The sequence below is a fragment of the Typopeltis vanoorti genome, chromosome 6 (genome assembly GCF_054136105.1).
Source record: "Typopeltis vanoorti isolate ZY-2024b chromosome 6, IOZ_Tvanoo_1.0, whole genome shotgun sequence".
Taxonomy (NCBI): Eukaryota; Metazoa; Arthropoda; class Arachnida; order Uropygi; family Thelyphonidae; genus Typopeltis; species Typopeltis vanoorti.
Window position 1 is genome coordinate 2,969,649 of NC_143554.1, and position 21,218 is coordinate 2,990,866.

Below are 21,218 nucleotides of genomic sequence, written 5' to 3' on the forward strand. Positions count from 1 at the left end.
GCACAATAGTCCATGTGTGGCCTAATCAAAGCCTTATACAACGGAACAAGAATCTCCTACTTCTACACATCAGCGTCCTCTGCATCATTCCCAGAAGCCTTTGTGTTGTCTTCACAATTTTAACGATGTGTCCCCTAAATTTTAGATACTTATCCACTATCACCCCCAGATCTCTTAGTTCCTCTACCTCCAACAATATATTCTCACCAAGCATAAATTCTGCATCCCATCTTTGTTTTCCAAATTTTAAAACCTTACATTTTGCAACATTGAACTCACATCCCCATTTCCGTGCCCAATCACTCAATTTATTCAAGTCTTCTTGCAAGGCCATGACATATTCACTACTCTTTATGGTTTGTCCCAACTTTGCATCATCTGCAAACAACTGAATATCTCCATCCAAATCTTCGCCAATATCATTAATATACAAGTTAAATAGTAATGGCCCTAAAACAGACCCCTGAGGCACTCCACTAGTGACTTTCCTTTTCCTGGATATCGCACCCCCATACACAACGTGTTGATACCTATCAGATAGCCAGTCTCCAATCCAATGCACTAATCTAATATCCAACGCCATCTGCTCTAGTTTGACTGTCAACTTATCATGAGGTGCTCTATCAAAAGCTTTTGCAAAATCCAAGTATATTACTGTGTGTCCTTCTCCTCTGTCCAAGGAAGCAGTCACTTTATTGTAATAAGTAAGTAGATTACTAAAACATGACCTCCCTTTAGCAAATCCATGCTGTCCATCAAAGATTATACCACTGTTATCAACCCAACTCTGGATCCTAGTTCTCACAAGCTTCTCCAACAATTTAACCACAACACCTGACACACAAATCATTTTGTAATTGCTGAATGTCAGTAGCATCCCTGATTGCCCTGCCTATCTTTGCAGCATCAGCAAACAATTGCATATCTGATGATAGACCCTGCTTGAAGTCATTAATGTATAGATTGAACAATAATGGCCCAAGGACTGAACCCTGAGGTACACCACTGGTTACCTTAAATCTGACAGATTCACACCCACTGTATACCACATTTTGATATCTGTCTGTTAACCATCCCCTGATCCAAGTCAATAGATTATGTTCCAATCCCATATTCTCCAGTTTACACAACAGCCTATCATGTGGTATCCTATCAGATGCCTTAGAAAAATCCAACATTATCATAGCGTATCCATTTCCTTTATCCAACTCGGCCGTAACATTGTTATAAAATATGAGCAAATTGCTAAAAGATGACCTTCCTTTAGTAAACCCATGCTATTCCCTGCAGAGTATAGAATGATTGTCTTACCCACTTCTCTAAAATCTTCACTACCACACCAGAAATACTAATAGTTCGGTAGTTAGACATCAGTTTTTGCACCACCCTTGTGCAATGGAACTGTATTACATTCCTTCCATTCCTGTGGTATTATTCCTGAGCTAAGACTTAAGTTATACAAATGTATGAAAAGCCTAGCCAATTCAGCTAAACATTTCTTTAACAAACGGGCAGATATTCCATCTGTCCCTATTGACAAATTCTTATCCAAGAGCTCTTCAACCTCATTTTCATGAACCTCTAACTCTTCATCCAACATAGCAGTAGCACTGTGCACCATACTACATACACCTGGTTGATATATCTTAGCAAAGTGAGCACTCATTAACTGAACAATCTCATTAGCTTCTAACACTCGTGTGCCACTTGCATTCAAAGTTATTCTTCCACATTCATTCTTTCGTTTGGTTGCGACATAATGATAAAATTCTTTTTGATTGCCTTTAGCTTGCATGGCCAATTTCTTTTCATACTCCGTGAGCTTTTTTCACATTCGTTACTTTTTGGCATGAGCTTTATATATTTCATAACTCCTTTCACTCTTATTCTCACGATACTCTTTCCACATCATCTTCTTGATTTCTAGCTTAATAAGGCTGCACATCCATTTCACAACCAACCTATTTACTCTTCGAACACTAGGGATACATTCAGATACTGCCTCATTCAAGCACTTTTTCAAAGATTCCCATGCATTGCTGACATTTTTTCCATTCAGTAACTGATACATTGGGACCAAAGATAATATTCTTCTAAGTTGATCATAATTTCCAGCTTTGTAATTCAGCATGTAAGCCTGATTTAATCAGGAGCTTCAATACAAGTAGATATTTCCCAAGAAAGAACAGCATGATCACTGTCACCAATTGGTGGTAAAATAGCTATATTCTTGACAGAGATCCCTTCTGATGCTATGAGCAAATCCAACACTCTTTGACCTCAAGATCCTTCTTTCACATGCTGCTTGAGAAAGTTATCCCACAACAATTCAATAAATTCCTGTTCTTTCTGATCATGAGATTTCTCTTCTACCCAATCAATGTTTGGAAAATTAAAGTCACCCATAATGATCATTCGCTTGGTACCCATAAGGCTAAATTGGCAATGCATTTCTTCGTCCCCTACAACTGAGCTGCGAGGTCTGTAGCAACACCCCCACCATATATTTCATTCTGTTAACCTCCACTTCACACGAAATAGACTCAAACTCATTGCTACATGGGACATTGTTACCATCATTGTTTTCTTGTATTTCTACTCTAACTGGACTTAAGTCATCTGATATCATTAGTAGCACTCCTCCTCCTCTCCTATCTCTTCTGTCCTTTCTAAAAATAGTATATCCATTACATCCCACTTACCATATCTGATTCTGATAGCCAGGTTTCACTAATGCCAACAATCTTAGGCCACGTCAATAAAGCAACAATCTCAACCCCTTTGTTATTATAAAGGGCAATGGGATTACTAATCAGGTGCAATGAAGTGCCTGTGGCATGTTTGCATCCCAGCAGTTAGACATGTGGCAGGTGAGAGGACAAGAGAATGCATGTCTGCATAAAATATAGAAAATAGGAAAAACTTTGTAATTTAAAAATCAGCATAACAAACATCAGCAGCATTATGTCAAAAAATGGATGAATACCGACTGAGACAGAACAGAAGTGCGATCAAGAGTGAGAAAAACAAGTGGCATATGAATGAGAATATAAAAGTAGGGAGTGTAGTTTTGGAAGATGGTGTTAATTGGGAGGATGAATGCCAAGGAAGAGTAGGAAGCTTGCAGAGAGAGTTTGATACACTGAAAGAAGAAGTAGAATGTATCAGGAACAAGTTGAGAAACATGAATGATGATATTAGGAGACTGGAAACAATGAATGCAAAGCAAATCAGAGCAGGAGTGAGAGAGAGTTATGAGAATAACAGAAATGGAGAGATGACAGGAATGGCAAGTAAGTGGGAAAAGGAGATAAAGTGTCAGAGGAGGGCGAGATGCAGATGAGCAAGGAAGAAACAGAATGATAAGAGATGTGATATAGGGTGATGCGATGATCTGTGGTGTGCAAGACAGAATGTCAGAGGAGTGTCTGCGTGGAAGAATAATAAATAGTTGACTTTGCCAATTAAGCAAGGTGAAAGAGTGGATGAGATGATTGTGATAGTAGGCAAGAATAACTTGAGAGCCAGTGTGAATTTAGTGGTGAGAGATCTGAGGTTTAAAGTTGAGGTTGTACAGACAAAGACATAGAAAGTGAAGCTCAGAGCTACAGATCAGAGCATCAATAATAAATAGTATGACAGCCAAAATATGTCGAAAGAGAGACTTGGAATACATGGATGCATGGAGGAAATTCGAGGACAGAAAGGAACTGAATGTGAGAGGATGTAGGCATCTGTAGATAATGTTTTTCTCCAAACAAGTCAGTGTGTCAATGCAGGGAAACTAGAATTATCAGAGTGGATGGTAGCAGGAGTGGACTCTTGTGGGAATAGTCGTATGGAAGAAGAGGGAATACATCATGTAATGCTGAATCTAGTAGAGTTTGGAGGGGATAATGATAGGTATAGAAAGGGTAACAGTGCCTTGATGATTCTTTATACGAATGCCAGGAGTATCTGGAATAAATGAAATGAATTGGTGGAACTGATAGCTTCAGACTTTCCAAAGATTACTGAGATCACCGAGATATGGTTGAGAGAAGACAGTATACTGAAAGGAACAGAAGTAACAGAGTAAAGTATTTTTTGATAGGATAAGAAGGGCAAATGCAGTGGTGTAGTACTGCTTATGATGAGTGATGACTTAAGTCCTCTCAGAGTGGAGGATTTGGAGGACAATGGCACTAATGGTTTAGAAAGCATATGGTATGAGGTAGAGATGGGCAGGACTGGATATTTAGTGGTGTGTTGCTATAAGCCAGGGAGCATAGAGGTGTGAAGAGCAGGAGATGTTTAGGCAGTTGAGCTTGGCAAGAGCAAAAAGAATTATTATTTTGAGAGATTTTAACTACAGTAGCATAAATTGGGAAGAGGAAAGTGCATATAGTAGTGAGAGAATGGAATTTCTGGAGTTCTTGAGGAAAAAATGTCTTAGGTAACATGTAATAGAAGGAACATACGGTTCAAGAGTTTTGGATTCGGTCATAGCATCAGAAGAGATGATTATAATTGAAACAGCATTTGGATAGAGTGACCATGTGCTTTTGATTGGAAGATAAGTGATTCACTTGGACTAGTGAACAAAGTGAAGGTAATTACTATGGATGATTTTAATTATGGCAGTACAGATTGGAATAAAGAGATAGCAGTTGAGAATGACAAAAATGAATCACTCAAGTTCTTGAGAGATAACTATCTCGGGTAGCATGTAAAGAGGGCAAGTGAGAATCAAGAGTTCTAGATCTGATCATGTCATCAGAGGATGTAATTGTGAGAGGAGTTTCACAATTTCCTCCAGATAATGAAAGTGATCACGAAGTAATTACCTGTGTTGTAGCTAGTTATATGCAGACTTTTGTGAAAAAGGATATATGTGGAATTATAAGACTGGTGATTATGACATGCTTGGGAGACAGCTTGGAGCTATAACATGGAATGAAGAGTTGAGCGGTAAGGAAATAAATGCTGCATGGGAACTGACAAAGAAATACATAACAATATCAATGTGTGAATGTATTCTGAAAGCCAAAAGGCTGATTACGGTAGGTGAAAATGGATGAATATAGAGCTTAGACATGAAATCTGGAAAAAGAAAGTACTCTGAAGAAAGTATAAGATGAATAATGGTAATAATGAGTTACATGAAGAGTATAAAGAACAAGTCACCAGGGGGGGGGGGGGTGACTCAGAAAGGAAAACAAAAGTAGAGAATGAGCAGAAATTGCCAAATCAGGCAAAGAAAAACCCTAGAGTTTTTTTTTTTTTTTTTTTTTTTTTAGATATTTGGCAAGAAGGAAGAATAACCATGGTGAAATGAAGTTAATGGATGAAAGTGTTAGAATGGTAACTGCTATTACATCACCACTTTCATGGCTTTGTTTTAATTTATACTTGTTTTTCCTTATTTAGATCTAATTTGCCTTTACCCTAATTACTCTCAAGATCTAAACCTAAATTTTGCCTTCAGTACACGATATAGGAAAACTCTCTCAGATGACATACAGAAGTGAAGAATCTAACACGTATTCTTAGTACCGAATTCTCAATATAAACTATGTTTAATATCATTTGCAATTGTGGCTTTTAAACATCTATTCCACTCTGCTTAGGTTCTGATTTTATAAGTGGTAATTTGAATTCATTCTCAGGCTAATGTCAGGTTCAAAAAATAAAGCACATTTATTGAGAACTTAAAGTTATACATTTACATTCATGCATTCAGTCAATTTCATGTCATTCTAAAGTAAAGAACTAGTTAAATCAACTAAAACACAACTCGATACAATCATTAGCTCCTTCTATAAGATTAAGCATCAAACTACACAATATACAAGTCCTAAATTTCATCCATTCAATTATCTTCTAAATTACGTTAGTTATTCACACAAAATACCTGTCACAAATCATCTATAAACTTTCTCTAACAAAATGCTCAGTGGAGTTAATCCACTGCTATCATCGATAATCACCTATGAGTTCTATACTACATTGTCCTTGCTCACTAACTATATAACATTTCTTCACTCTAAGTAGGAAAGGAATAACAAAATTCTGTACGTTACGAGTTCTTGGGAAGATTAACAGATCCATCACTTAATTCACATTTTCGTCTTACACAGCCCAATCCTTCTTCCTTGAATTGGGGTCAGAACATCTCCGCTTGGCCTTTATCCATATAGTTACTCATAGAGGCCATCCTACTTGGCTTTACCGAACGTCTGGTGATATGCCCTCATCTGTCTGGTTCTGATACCGCTAGTCCTCGGCAGAGCTGCCGGTTCAGGAATTCCGTCCCGAGGAGATAGCTAGTCAGGGCGCTGGAACTGCGGGTGCCGACATCTAACATCTCAGGGCGATCCGGAATCCATCAGAAGGCGAGAGATAGGCCCAACGTCCGACCATGTAAAAAAAAAAAAAAAACAGAAAAGGTCAGGAGAACAAGACAAAAAGCCTTGAGAGAGGGGAACAAAACCCTTTTATTCTGCATTCTTGGCACCCTCTTTACTGCCACGTTCTTCTGCATGGCACTCATCTCCTTTGCCCGCGAGATGATCCGGTATACCACGTCTCCTTGCATAGCATCTTCACAGGGAAAATGAACTATGCTTATGCCTCAAGCCAAACGTTCACCATAATGGTCCGCCCACGAACTATGGACTTTTGTTTACATCTTGATAAACATTTTATTTCACACAGAATACCCTTTTATAGTTACATTTTACAAACTGGAAATCTTTACTTAGATTTGATTAAACAAGTTTTCTTTTATAATTCTACATTTAAAGGTGTTTATAGCCCTATTTACAATTCTTTTGATAGCTTAAGTACAAGTTTCTCCTTGTTGATATGTTAGACTTGTTAAATCTCGAATAAATGGATTTTTTTATAAATTCTCCCATTCAAAATCTAACACTGCTGAAAAAGACATTGTTGAGGTATTCAATAGTCAAATTATAAGGGTGTTTCATCCTGATCAGGGAGGAATCATGAGGAACATAAGTGTAGTGGACATAGCAGAGGATGGCTTAAGTGCAAATTATCTGGAGATATTTCAGGAAATAAACTTGATGTCAATAGACTGGAAGGGCAAGAGTCTTACAGAAGCAACAGATAGAGAGGAATGGAAGCAGACTGTTCATCAGCTGCAACCCTCTTAATAGAGGAGGCCACAAGATTAGATTAGATGTCAATAAAGGATAGCATTTGGCAGTAGCATTGGCATGCATGTTTGATAAGTCTTGCAACAGCACAAGTTCCAAGGGAGTGGAAAGAAGGTAAGATTGTTTCACTGCATAAAGGGAGTGATAAGGCTTCTGCTTCAAATTATAGGCCAGTCTGTATATCCAGAATTGTTTTGAAGGTACTAGAGAGAGAGAGAGAGAGATTGATGAGAAGTAGGATTCAGAATTGCATTGAAAATGGCAGTATTCCTTGTGGTTATCAGCATGGGTTTTAAGGAGAGATGTTTTACTAACTTCCTGATGTACTATAACACAAGGTGACAAATACCTTGGCCAGGGTAGATGCATATACAGTGGTGTAATAGATTTTGCAAAGGCTTTTGATAGACTGCCACATTACAAGCTCTTAAATATATTGAAACGGATGGGATTGGATAACAGACTTCTGAGTTGGATCAGTGACTGGCTATCGAATAGGAATCAGAAAGTTGTATGTGGGGAGGTGAGGTATCCCGAAAGAGGGAAAGGTCAATAGTGGTGGTCAGTTTTAGGGCCATTGCTGTTCAATTTGTATGTTAATGATATTGAGATGGGTTTACTAGTGACATGTAGCTGTTTACAGATTATGCAAAACTATGGAGAGTAATGCAGAGTCAAGCAGATGTTAATGCCTTGCAAGAGAACTCGAATAGATTATATGAATGGGAAGGTAAGCGGAACTATCAGTTCAATGTTGCAAAGTATAAGACTGAGATTTGGTAAGCAACAATGGGATGCAAAGTGTATACTTAGTGGAGAAACTAAAGAAAGTAGAGGAGATGAGAGATCTAGGAGTGATTGTGGACAAGGACCTGCCATCGGATAATGGCAATGATGTGGAGGACCCTCACATGCAGAAATAGAGAGGTTATGATGCCATTTTATAAAGCCTTGATCAGGCCTCATATGGATTATTGTATGCTTATTTGGTTGCTAGGTTTTCATGATGACGAGGATATGTTTTCAAGGGTCCAGAGAAGATTCACAAATGTGGTCAGTGATCTTTGTAATGTGCAGTACGAGAACAGATTGAGAGAATGTAATTTGCAGAGCCTTGTGAATAGTAGGGGGGGGGATATGATTAGAGATATGATAGGAGACATATAAGCTAGTCAGGGGTTGCTATCATGTTGACATGGAAGAGATTTTTCAAAGAATCGGAGGGGGGGGGGGTAAAACAAGAGGCTATTGCTGGAAACTGTATAAGGAGGGTGTGAGCTGAGGAGTAGGTTCTTTGAATGGAGAGCAGTTGCTGAATGGAATACATTGCCTGACTGTTGTGAATGTAGACACACTGAATCAGTTTAAAGCACAGTTGGATGAGCACTGTGTGCAACAATGTACCTCCTACAATGAATCTTCTACTCCATAGAGGTCAGATGTTAATAATAATAATAATAAACAGACATGCAGGAGTATCAACGAGAAAGGAATATACATGCAATTGTAAGACAAATGATTATAATAATCTTAGAAATCAGCTAGGGAAAGTTTCATGCATGGAGGATTGGAATGGCAAGATATCAGAGTTTGGGAACTGGTGAAGAAATAATTATTAGCAGCAATACCAAGTTGTATACTGCAAGTGAAAAAGAGAACACAATTTGGTGTCAAGTGGATGACAAACTCAAAACAGGAACTGCAGGTGAAAAACTGGTTATAAAAAAGATATAAAGAGAGGGGGGTAGAGAGCAGATGCATGAAGAATATAAGACTCAGGCCAGGAGAATGACTAGTATGGTAAAGGCAAAATTGGAATATGAGAAAAGATTTGTCCTGAGATCCAAAGAAAATCCTAAGGAATTCTTTCATTATTTGGACAGAAGGAGGAGAAAGAATGATTGTGGAAGAGTGATGTTGGATAAAAATGTGAGAAGAGTGACTGATGCAAAGGACAGAGTTTTTCAATGAACACTTTATTGCAGTATTTCATCCTAGAGAAGTACATTTCGATGCTAGAGGAATGGGGCAGGTTTGAGGTTTAGAAGTGCACAAAGAGAGCGTGTTTCAAATACTGCCATTGTATAAGGCTGACAGTAGAATGGAAGAGTCCAACTATAGACGGTTTGTATTTCATCAGTAAGTGTTAAAATTTTGAAGAAATTAGTGAGGGATCATTTACAGCATTGGACAGATGAGGGTAATGTTATCTGTGAGAGTGAGCATGGATTTGTTAAGGGGAATTGTTTAGCAATGCCATGAATAAAACTCCTCATTGGTAAGTATTCTGTTGTGTAGTAATAAAAGGAGATCCAATGAAGATGGTGGAAAATGTTTTATCCCATTATAACAAATGTCATCTGGTCCTTTACTCTAAAAAGATATCCTTTACTCTCTCATGCCAGTGCATGAGAGAGTAAAGGATATCTTTTTAGTTCCTCCTTGAAATGTATAACTCTAGCAGCTCATTAGGGGAAGCTGCTGTTTTCTTGTTCTTTTAATAACAGAAATTCAGGAAGATACGAAGCTGTTGCTGTTATGTTAGCAAAGCTTTCCCCTTAAGTGTCTGCAATTGCTTTGGGTTCATCAACTGCACGTCAATATGTTCCTAGTTAGACAAATAGTGAGTTCTGTATCTACCTTCCATTTTCCAGATCTCATCACATACAATCTTTCCACTTATATAATTGACAGACAATGTGAACTCAATCTATACTGTTTATAAACTATGAAGTCTATCATAACATTCTTTGATCCCAGCATGTTTAAAAGCCATGATATGTGTTGCGATAAAGCATTTTCAAAAATACAATCCATGCTCTGTTTTGATTAAATGCATTTAGAGATCCACAATGACTTTTCATAGTGGTCTATTATAAACATCACAGGGATAAAGTATTCTTGTCAGCATTCTAGTCAACTTTCCACATTGGCATCCATATAAAAGAACACAAGTTTTGTGAGGATGTGGTGCAAATTACAACAATATCTGTTTGCTTTGACATTCCACATGAACAGTGAAATAATTACAGTGAGCAGATTGTAGGTATTGCAGAATACAAATGGGAAATATAGCCAAGGTATTGTGTCACTATTAAGTCAGGAGAGGTTGTTATTGTCAAACACACTCAGTGATATGGCTTCGTCCATTTGTATTGGCATACACCACAGAGTATTGTGTCTGTTAACTTGCTCGTACTAGCCAAGGTTTCTGCAATATAAGACTAGCAAATTAAATCTGATTTAAACTCAGAATCTAGTGGTAAATAAAGGGAATGATGGAGAGTATAGTGATGGCAATAAAGTGAGATTAAAATGTAGAGGAGATGATGATAATAATGATTGGATAATATATGCACATAAACACAAGAAAGATATTTAATTAACCAAATATTTTGGTCTGGAAATAGCAGACCATCTTCAGTGGCACTACAAGAACAGTTTTAAAAAAAAAAAAAAAATACAAGGTGGAATACTAACAATAGATCATTTAAAAATAGAACAAGCTGAGTGATGTTATATCACTAAGTATTAAAGGGAATATTTGTAAGCAGAGACATGATTGAAATAAAGATATTAATTAATAATATTAAATAACAAAATTAATATGAATTAATGAGTTATCCTGATTAGACTTTCCTAGATTTTTGATATAGATATTAGTCATTCTGATTCAGGTTAGGATGCTGGAGTAAGGCCTCTATGCTTTCTTTGAATAAATGTTCAAATTTATAATGGGATCTATGTAAGAGGCGAGTTTTTGACCAAAGGATGTTGTGGTTAGTTTCAATCTCATGCTGAGTCAATCCAGATTTTTCAGGTTTGTTGTGATGAATGGAGGATTGATGTTCTTGGATTCTTTTTTCAAGAGAACGTCCAGTTTGTCCAAAATAGGAGAGATCACAGTTGCAGAGAATTTGATAAACTCCAAGAAGAAGAGATATAATTGAGCACTTGTCTTTAGGAAAAGATAAATGGGAAGATAATTTGTTAATAGGTGAATACGTAGCTGTTAACTCATATTTCTTCAGAATTCTTGCGATAGGTTCTGAAATCCCAGAGATGTAAGGAATTGGAACTCGACGTGTTGAATCTTCGTTGTTTTGTAGTGGATTATAAGAATCGAGAAGATGTTGAGTACTCTTTTCGGAAAAGCCATCAAGTTTCATGTGTTGTTGGATAGTAGAAAGTTCTTTCTGTAGAAAATTAGAAGTAGAACAATTAGTTTTGGCTCTTCTGATTAGACATTTTATGATTCCTGTTTTTTGACAAGGATGATGGGCTGATTCTTTAAGAATATAAAGACCTGTGAAGTTGGTTTCCTGTAAACTGTAGTTGTAAGAGTATTTGAAGGTGACCAGATGAGGAGAATGTCTAAAAAAGATAACTGGTTGTTTTCTTCCATTTCCATAGTAAAAAGGTAAGGAGTCTTTGTTGTGCAGCCATACAGTAAAGATGTCATCTATATATCTTACCCAAAAAGATGATTGAGGGAAGATGAGGACTTTTTCTAGATGTTCTAAATAAAAGTTGGCTAAAGCAGGAGAGAGAGGACTACCCATGGCTGTTCCTTCTACTTGGCTGTAAAATTTGTTTTGACATAAGAAATACCCAGAGTGTATTACGAAATCGAATAGTTTTATAACGTCTTCTGGAATGATGTCAGTAAGTAATTTTAAAGTCTCCTTGAGAGGTACATTTGTATATAAAGATTCTATATCAAAGCTCACCATAAGATCTGTAGGTTGCAATGAGACATTTTTTAATTTTTCTAAGAAATCTGAGGAGTTTTTTTTTAGAAAGGAACTAGAGAAATTCTGAAGAAATATGAGTTAACAGCTACATATTCACCTATTAACAAATTATCTTCCCATTTTCCTTCTCCTGAAGACAAACGCTCAACTATATCTCTTCTTGGAGTTTATCAAATTCCCTGCAACTGTGATCTCTCCTATTTTGGACAAACTGGACGTTCTCTTGAAAAAAGAATCCAAGAACATCAATTCTCCATTCATCACAACAAACCTGAAAAATCTGGATTGGCTCAGCATGGGATTGAAACTAACCACAACATCTTTTGGTCAAAAATTCGCCTCTTACATAGATCCCATTATAAATTTGAACGTTTATTCAAAGAAAGTGTAGAGGCCTTACTCCATAATCCTAACCTGAATCGGAATGACTGTATATCTATATCAAAAATCTGGGAAAGTCTAATCAGGATAACTCATTATTTCATATTAATTTTATGTTATTTAATATTATTAATTAATATAACATCACGTGGTTTGTTTTATTTTTAAATGATCTATTGTTAAGTATTCCACCTTGTTATTTTTTTTTTTTAAACTGTTCTTGTAGTGCCACTGAAGATGGTCTGCTATTTCCAGACCAAAATATTTGGTTAATTAAATATCTTTCTTGTGTTTACGTGCATATATTATTCAGCCGTTATGTCACAAGTATCCTTGAAACATCAATAATGATTGGTATAAATGACCTGAGAGGTAGTGTGAATTGTGTAGCAAGGGATGCGAAACAGATGTTAGGAATAGCACAGCTGAAATGGTCAGAGGAAAGATTGCGAGTATGTTGCCTCAGTATGACAATGCAGAATGGAGAAGAGCAATGATAATGATTGAGATGATGGTAAGAATGTGTAGGAAGCAAAGTCTGGAATATGTAGATATACAGAGTACATTTAAGGATGGAGGAGAGCTATAAAAAAAAATGGATTGATCTGAACACAGAAGGAGAGAACATTTGGAGAGAATATTGTTTTCTGGACAAGTCAGCATTTTAGGACAGGGAAACTAGAATTGCAAGGTGTTTTTCTTTTAATTCAGTCTTAAGGTTACATGGTGGTTAACATTCATGGTTAAGAATTTATGAAGACAAAACAAGTTAAAATAATTACTATACTTAATATCAGAAAGTAACAATTGACGTTTGGACCGCTGTATTCAGGTCATCATCAGAAAAATACGTATGTATAAGAAACACGTTACGTGCTACTGCACTGTACTGTACAAGGTAAAATGAAACTAAGCTGCTTATTAATCTTTTATCTAGCCTGACCTCTAGTGGGAAATGAAAAATAAATGTATATTTATAATAAATAAATAAAGTTTAAAAAAATTAATAAATAAATATAAGAATAAATTAAAAACAGAACTACATTAAACATTTCTAATAGTCCTCTAGTATCGAGATTTTCTTCTGGGCTTGTTCTGGTTGCTATAAGAGTTGCAGATGGGTCCTCCACATTCTTGGAATGATTAGTCCGTCATTTTTATTCAGGTTTGGATTGTGTTTTATCATTTCACAGGCTTCTTTAAATTTTCTCTCAAAGCAGGTTTTGGTGCAGTGTAGGGACTTGATACCTTTCCATTCAATTCTATAGTATATTTGGTCCAATATACCATAGTCCAATATACCATAGTTCTATGGTCCAATAGGCCTGTTTTTCCATAATGGAGGTATTTAATATGTCGTTTGTGTTCATCTTTTCTGATTAGGATAGTGCGTACTGTTTCCCCTATGTAGGGTAGGTTATGTGTACATTGGATTTTGTAAACCCCTGGCTGGGCCAGGTGTGGAAGAGGATCTTTGGAAGAACTGAGTAAATTTCTTAATTTTGTTGGGAGTTTGAAGATAGTCTTGATGTTCATTTATGTAGTATTCTGTCTATTTTTTCTGAAATGCCTCTAGCATATGGTATGGCTATGCCATTCTTATAATCTTTTTTTGTTTTTAGTGGTATTCTTATGGAGAATCTCGAATTGTTTTTTTATTATAGTCATTTTTTTTTTTACAAATGTATGGTTAATAATTTCAAATTCTTTGTTTAGAGCTTGTTTATTCGAGCAAATAGGTAGTGTTCTATGTTTGAGGGTGCTTATGACTCCTAGTTTTTGTGTTGGGTGGTGGTATGAATTTTTGTGTATGTACTGGCCTGTGTGTGTAGGTTTGCAGGAAGACCTGAGGGAAGACGTGCGACGAGTGTGTCTAGAAAAGGAAGAGAGTGGTTGTTTTCAATTTCAATCGTGAATTGGATATGTTTGTGTTGTTTGTTCAGGTGGCTAAGGAATGTATTTAATGTTTCACGGCCATGGGGCCAAATGGTGAAAATATCACTGACATATCTGAGCCAGACTTTGGGCTTTAGGCTGGCCGATTACAGAGTAGAATTGCAAAAGAGGAATGCAGCAGGTCATGTGGGGATAGTTGCTTGTAAAATGAGAGAGTGTGTGTGCTATGTTGTAGAGTGGTGAAGTATTTGGGGAGTAGTAATAGCTATATGAATTCTTATGCAATTACCAGGAGCATTAGGAATAAAGGGAATGAGTTTGTAGCATTCTCAGTCTCTCCAAAGATTATTAGTGTCAGTGCAATTTGGTTAACTGAGTAGAACATTCTGACAGGAAACTGAAGGGCACAGCATATTTCAACAGGATAGGGAAGGTGAATGTAGTGATGCATGATACTCATTATAAGAGTCAAAGTGTGCCCTCTCAAGATATTGAATGAGCAGAAACAGTGCTAACTGCTTTGAGAGTATATGGTTCAAGACAGAAGTTTATAGGACAAGATATTTAGTGGGATGCTGCTATAGACCAGGAAATACAGATGGTGATGAGATATTTCGGCTGATTAGTTTGGCCAGTGTAAAGTGAGTGATCACTATGGCAAACTTCAACTATAGCAATATAAACGGACAGAAGCAGCAGCATAACAGTATTAAGGAAATTTAACTGAATTTTTGGACTTCTTGAGGAAAAACTGTCTTAGGTCTTTGGGCTTAGTTATAGTATTAGAGGATCTGAATGTGACTGATATTCATATTTGTCCCAAGTTGGTCAGAGCAACTGTAATCCAGACTTGGGAGATGAATAGGCATGAAGAAGCATCAAAGCAATTTATGTGAACTTATAAGGTAGGCAACTATTATACACTTAGAAATCAGCTTAGAGCACATGGATGAAAGAATTTGAAGAGAGATCAAGTGCAAGTGAGATACTTTAGATAAAACTATGACAGAAATGGCAGATTGTATATCTCAAGTGAAGAAGTATAAAGTGATTTAAATTCAAATGAATGATTAGAGCTCAAATTAAACAGGAATTTCAGATGAAATTGATATTATGGAAGGCATGTAAAGAAAGAGGTGAAGCACAACTGCATGATGATTATTATTATTATTATTTAGGCCTCCAAGGAGTCAAAAGACTCATCACAGGAGGTCCTTCCTAGGAAACACAAGTCTATCATACCACTCCTTAAACTCATTGACCATTCTCGCTCTCACCTCTATCAGGCAACGCATTCCCACGGTTATGTCTTAGGCTAGGAAGGCAACTAATATAGTCAGTGGTAAACATTAGAATATGAGCAGAGACAACAACTGCACTCCAAGAAGGAGTGCAGTTGTTGTCTCTGCTACTATATGGCAAGTAGGAGGAACTTACTATATGGCAAGTAGGAGGGAAAAATGATTGTGGGCACAGATTACCTTGCTGGATGGAAAGAGAGGACTCCAGCGACCAGTGCAGATGACACAGTTGATCTATTTAATAATCAAACTTATTAACATGATTTATCCTGGTAAAGACGTGTTTATTCCTAGAGGAATAAGGAGGAGTGAAGTATTAGAAGTGAATGCATTCTGAATACTGAGTACACTAGATGTCATCCAAGGAGACTAGATGGAACTTTCTAGGTGTTTTCAGGGAATGTGCTGTGGAACTGACCATGCCATTAACCTGACTGCTTAATGAAAGTCTTGAAATAGGGCATGTTGCTGAAGAGTGGAATGAGGGCAAGATAATGCTATTGAATAAAGCTGTTTGTAGAATGAAGGTATCAATCTATTGGGCAGTTTGTATTTCTTCTATAGTTAAGATTTTTGAGAAATTCGTTGGAACTCGTACAGAATTATGCAGATGAGGTCAATATTATTTATGCAGACAAGCATGGATTTGTCAAGAGGTACCCTTGATTTAGTATTATTATGGTTGCTTTTAACAATTTATTTATTTATTCTTATGGCAAAAGCAGCTACAAGTCAATGTCCAGACCAGAAAGCCAATCCAGGGCCTCATCTGTCACCTCGTAGATGTCCTGGAGGTCACTACCATGAAATTGGAGCCTTGGGGAGTCATTCACAATATGAGTGATTGTCTGGGCCACAGGGGAACAGTCACAATAAGGGTGGTCTATAGTCTCCATTTATGTAGTAGGTAGCCACATCTGCCATGGTTAGTTCTGATTCTGCTGGTGGATGACTAAATCTTCCTATGAAGGACAAAACCAGGCTGCAGAGCATAGGGATCTTCAACCAGGAAACTATCTGTTGGAAAATTCTTGGACCAGTGTTTTCTCCATGTGTCAGGTATTGATGGTAAGGCAGCTGAAGAGAGTTTTTGTCCATGGACTAGAAAAGGTTTCTTGATTTTAGGCCAAGACTAGGTGGATTTATGAGAGCCTGGTGCAGGGGCAGGAGTGGGTTGCTCATTATTTTAATTAAATACTTTAATTGAGGCTTGTCTTCTCTGCATGTTTGGTGGAGCAATGTTAGATAGGACAGGCAGCCAGGGAAGAGGGGTGCTCCTCAGCGTCCTGCTAATTGTGCCCATGGTAGAGTTTAGCTGGGTATCTATAATGTTAGTGTGCGCACTTCTTTCCCACACAGGGGCACAGTATTCTGCTGCAGAGAATGCGAGGACTAGTACAGATGACCTTAAGCCATCAGCACCACAACTCTAGCATTAAGGGAAGTGGCCATTCCCTTAATGCATAACATTAGACATATCCGCAAGGAGATGTGTTTTGCATTATGGGAGATACTGAGATAGGATTGTTAGTAGCTTGCTCCACCTTTGCAAGGAGTCATCCTGGTGTTGCACTACCTTACCCCAGTCCTGAAGATACTTTCAGGTGCAAACTTTGTTTGCTCACACTTGGATAAAGGATTAAACTAAATTTATTATGAAATACAACAGGTGTCTTATCTTTTGAGTAGGGCCTTCTCAGATGACTCTTTTGATTCCATTCATCCATTCAGGTTTTATTATTAAAAATGAAAGAGGCAGAAAAATCTAATGAAACTTACTTGAATATAGTCATATTGTCTATGTTCATAAGTGTCTAAATTAAGTGACACATATGATGCAATTAAACTATTATAAATACTTCCATTCATATCTAAAGATGAGGTAACATGAACCAACAAACAGTGTGCATCATCCTTATATGTCACTGCCTGAACTGTATAAGCACAGTAGCCTATTTTTTGTTCTGATGAAGAATAAATTGACAGGTTATCGGAAAAGAGAATTTCACTCACTTCACTGATAACTAAAAAAATACAGAATGAAAACACTGTTATAATGTGGAAATCAATTTTAATTAATCACACAAAACAAACACAAAAACACAATGTATTATGATACACAGAATTAGAAATGCAGTAAAAAGCAAGAGGCAAAAAATAAAGAAAAAGAAGGTAGGATCAGTAAGTTTAAATCTACATTAAGTTACTCACTATCTACTGCTCTTGTAAATATGATGGATAACTAAACTATCCATTGAGGAATAAATAATTCCAACAGTTATTCCCACATGGGCAGTTATTCTCTACTTGTAACATAATTAATTATTGTTAAGAATCCATTAATTTCATATTATTCATGAATCAGACCAAATCAGACTACTTACCTGGCTTCCATGACACGAGTGCAATACTGCATATAAATATATTATTATTATGTTACACATCCAGGAAGTCCAAGGACTCCTTGCCGGAGGGCATTCCACTCCACTTCGCTAAACACATTTCACTCTCTCCACAACTACTTACTTCTCCTACTACAACACTACTACCATCAATGCCATCTACCACCCATCATCAGCAACAACAGTATTGTTTGTCTATAAATTGTCTGCGTTCTGAAGACAGATTTCTGTACACAGGATGAAAACCCGAGTTTCCGGAAGAAAAAGCCCTGCTACTTCCTGAAAAAAGCTGAAACATGTTCTTCATACATTTATAATTATCTTCAAACCTCCAATGGAGTCAGTCATTGTGAGAGGTCCCCCTCATAGACACAGCTCATTCTACCATGTCTTAAATACATTCACATTCTCTTCAGATACCACACTCATGTACTGCATTCACCTCTCTCCATGCAATAAACCTTTCTTTCATTGTTACACGGTGATCAGCATTCATTTTTGAAATTATGGATTCTACAACCGTCTTAAAATAACTCTTTTTATTATCCCGACATTTCGATCTTCATATCAAGATCATCATCTTGAGCATACATAAATATACAAGACAAACTGCATTACATTTCAAACCATAAGCTAGAGAAACAATAATTTGATCACATGTTATCACTGGCATGACCTCTAGTGAAAAAAAAAATAATAAATAAAAAATAAATAAAAAAATAATAATTAAATCAAGCTAGATTTAATTTATGATTACATGAATAAACATTCTTACTCGCAGATGGTTTTCCTTCCAGTAACAGTGATATCCTATTTCTATTATTACAATTGTTATTTTTGATTTAAAAATAAATAAATAAATAAAAATATTTATAAATTACAATATGAATAAACCTTCTTTCTTATAGATTTTTTCTTTAACAGTGATGTCCTATTTTTTAGTATTAAAGTTGTTATTTTAGATTTAGGATCCTGGATTTTCTACAGTCCTGTTTATAGTTGTTCTTAGAGAGGAAGGATTCGTGGGACGAATATATGCCTTCTATATGTATGAAAATTTTAGACCATCATTATTGTTTAGATTGGGGTGGTTGATAACAATCTCACAAGCTTCCTTAAATTTGCATTCATACCATGTTTTGGTGTGATGTAGACAACTAGTGCTTTTTCAGTCAATTCTATGTAAGGTGTTCAGGGCATGATCAGAAAGGCCAGCTTCACCATAATTATTATATTTGATGGGTCGTTTATGTTCTTTTTGTCTGATCGGAATTATGCATCCTGTTTCTCCTATGTATGGTATGTTGCAGGTGCAGTAAATACGGTATACTCCAGGGTGGGCCAGAGGAGGGAGTGGGTCTTTGGATGAGTTGAGTAAGCTTTTTAATTTTGCAGGAGGTTTGAAGGTGGCTTTGAAGTTGTATTTTTGTAGTACTATGTTTATTTTGTCCGATGTTCCTTTAATGTAGGGAATGGTTATAGTTTTACTGTAGTCTGATTTGTCTTAGTTTTTTTTTAATTGAAGTCTTGTAGAGAATTTTGTTAATAGTGTTTTGGCTGCATCCATTTTTTTTGAAAAGTATTGCTGATTACTTTAAATTCGTTTTTCAGTGCCTGTTCATTGGAGCAGATCTTCAGAGCCCTGTTTTTTAGGGTATTGATGACACCTAGTTTTTGTGTTGTTGGTAGGAGTTTATGTGAATATATTGGCCAGTATGTGTCGGTTTCCGGTAAACAATGAAGGAAAGATTGGCAGAAGGAAGAGATGTGTGACAAGTGTATCTAGAAATGGCAGTGTGTTATGTTTTTCAATCTCAATTGTGAACTGTATGCGTTTGTGAGGAGACACTAGACACATTCCACACACTAGGAATGTGTCTAGTGTCTGGCGGCCATGAGACCAGATCCCGAAAACATCATCAACGTATCTAAGCCAGACTTTGGGTTTTAAAGGGGAGGAACCTAAAGCAAGTTGTTCAAAATTTTCCATATAAAAGTTAGCAATTGGTTGCTAACGATTGCTAACTTTTATATGGAACATTTTATATGGAACAGTGAGTAGCATGTGATCAAATCATTGTTTCTTTAGCTTACGGTTCGAAATGTAACGCAGCTTGTCTTGTATATTTATGTATGCTCCAGATGATGATCTTGATATGAAGATCGAAACGTCGGGATAATAAAAATAGTTATTTTAAGACGGTTGTAGAATCAATAATTTCAAAAATGAATTCAATAAACCTGTTTCTCACTCCTTTGCTCAAAACCACCTCATACAACTTCCAGGGATGAACTCTTGTTTTCTCCCATCTCCCACCATTCTATGAAAAACCCCTTCAATATTAATCTGATAAGGACCCCTTAATAATTTTTATACCTCTACATATCACTCCACCTCCACTTATCCATTATATTCTGTAAACTGCATCTTCTCAACCTTTCCAAGACCAGAAACCACCTTAATCAATCCTGTCTGGATCTTTCCAATAACTCTTCAACCATTTAAAAACCATGTGATGAAATCTGACATAATTGTTTCCTAGGTGGAGTAATCATCGCCTTATACAGTGGAACCAGAACTTCTACAAGGTTCTCTGCATCACCAGAATTCATTGTGTTGTCCTTGCAATTCTTACAATTGTGTCCTTTAAATTTTAGATCCCTATCCACCATCACATCCAGATCTTATTTCTACTCTTATTTCCACCAGCAACAGAGGGTGCTGTGTAGGCATACAAACAGGCACACGGTGACATCGCTGTTCCCATTTTTTTATAGTTTTAAAGTGGTTCCAACTCCTGTTTTTAATTTGAAAGTGTTCCCAAGTAACTCTACTTGTCACGCCGAAGACAGTGATATAAAATTCACCGAAACCGGCTAAGAAGAAACCAAATTTTGAAGTGTTGAAAAGTGAACAGAAAGGATTGTGGTCAACAATGAGCGAAGAACAAAGGACGTTGTCATCTTCACGATCACGCCACAATTGCAAAAGGGAAGAAAGGTAAGTCATGAAGTGTATAATTGCCTGGAGGATTTATTGTCCGATGGAAATAATATAACCTGTACGAAATGCAGTAGGATTCTACACTAAAAATGTGCCGGCTTTTCAGAAACAACCTGGCAACGTAAATCCAATGCAACATGTGAAGAATGGAAATGCCTACTCTGCAGGAAGAATGAAGAAACGCACCTAAGGCAGCCACCTATGACGCAGCCAGCCAATTATACCGGAGGCAAAATCAGACGACAAACTGAACAGACAAAAAAACACAGGTGAATCCTATAATTTCAACTCTATAAATATACTAATAGAAAAAGGTCTAG

At 36.8% G+C, this 21,218-nt stretch overlaps 1 protein-coding gene across 1 annotated transcript in view; it reads right to left on the bottom strand.

Annotated features, from left to right (window-relative positions):
• Window positions 1–21,218, bottom strand: part of LOC150105249 (ciliogenesis-associated TTC17-interacting protein-like) — a 203,974-nt gene that overhangs the window by 85,323 nt on the left and 97,433 nt on the right. Inside the window, exon 5 of the mRNA XM_090393916.1 lies at window positions 17,272–17,516. Within this exon, the coding sequence (XP_090250042.1) occupies window positions 17,272–17,516 (245 nt within the window). The remainder of the gene's footprint in view (window positions 1–17,271; window positions 17,517–21,218) is intronic.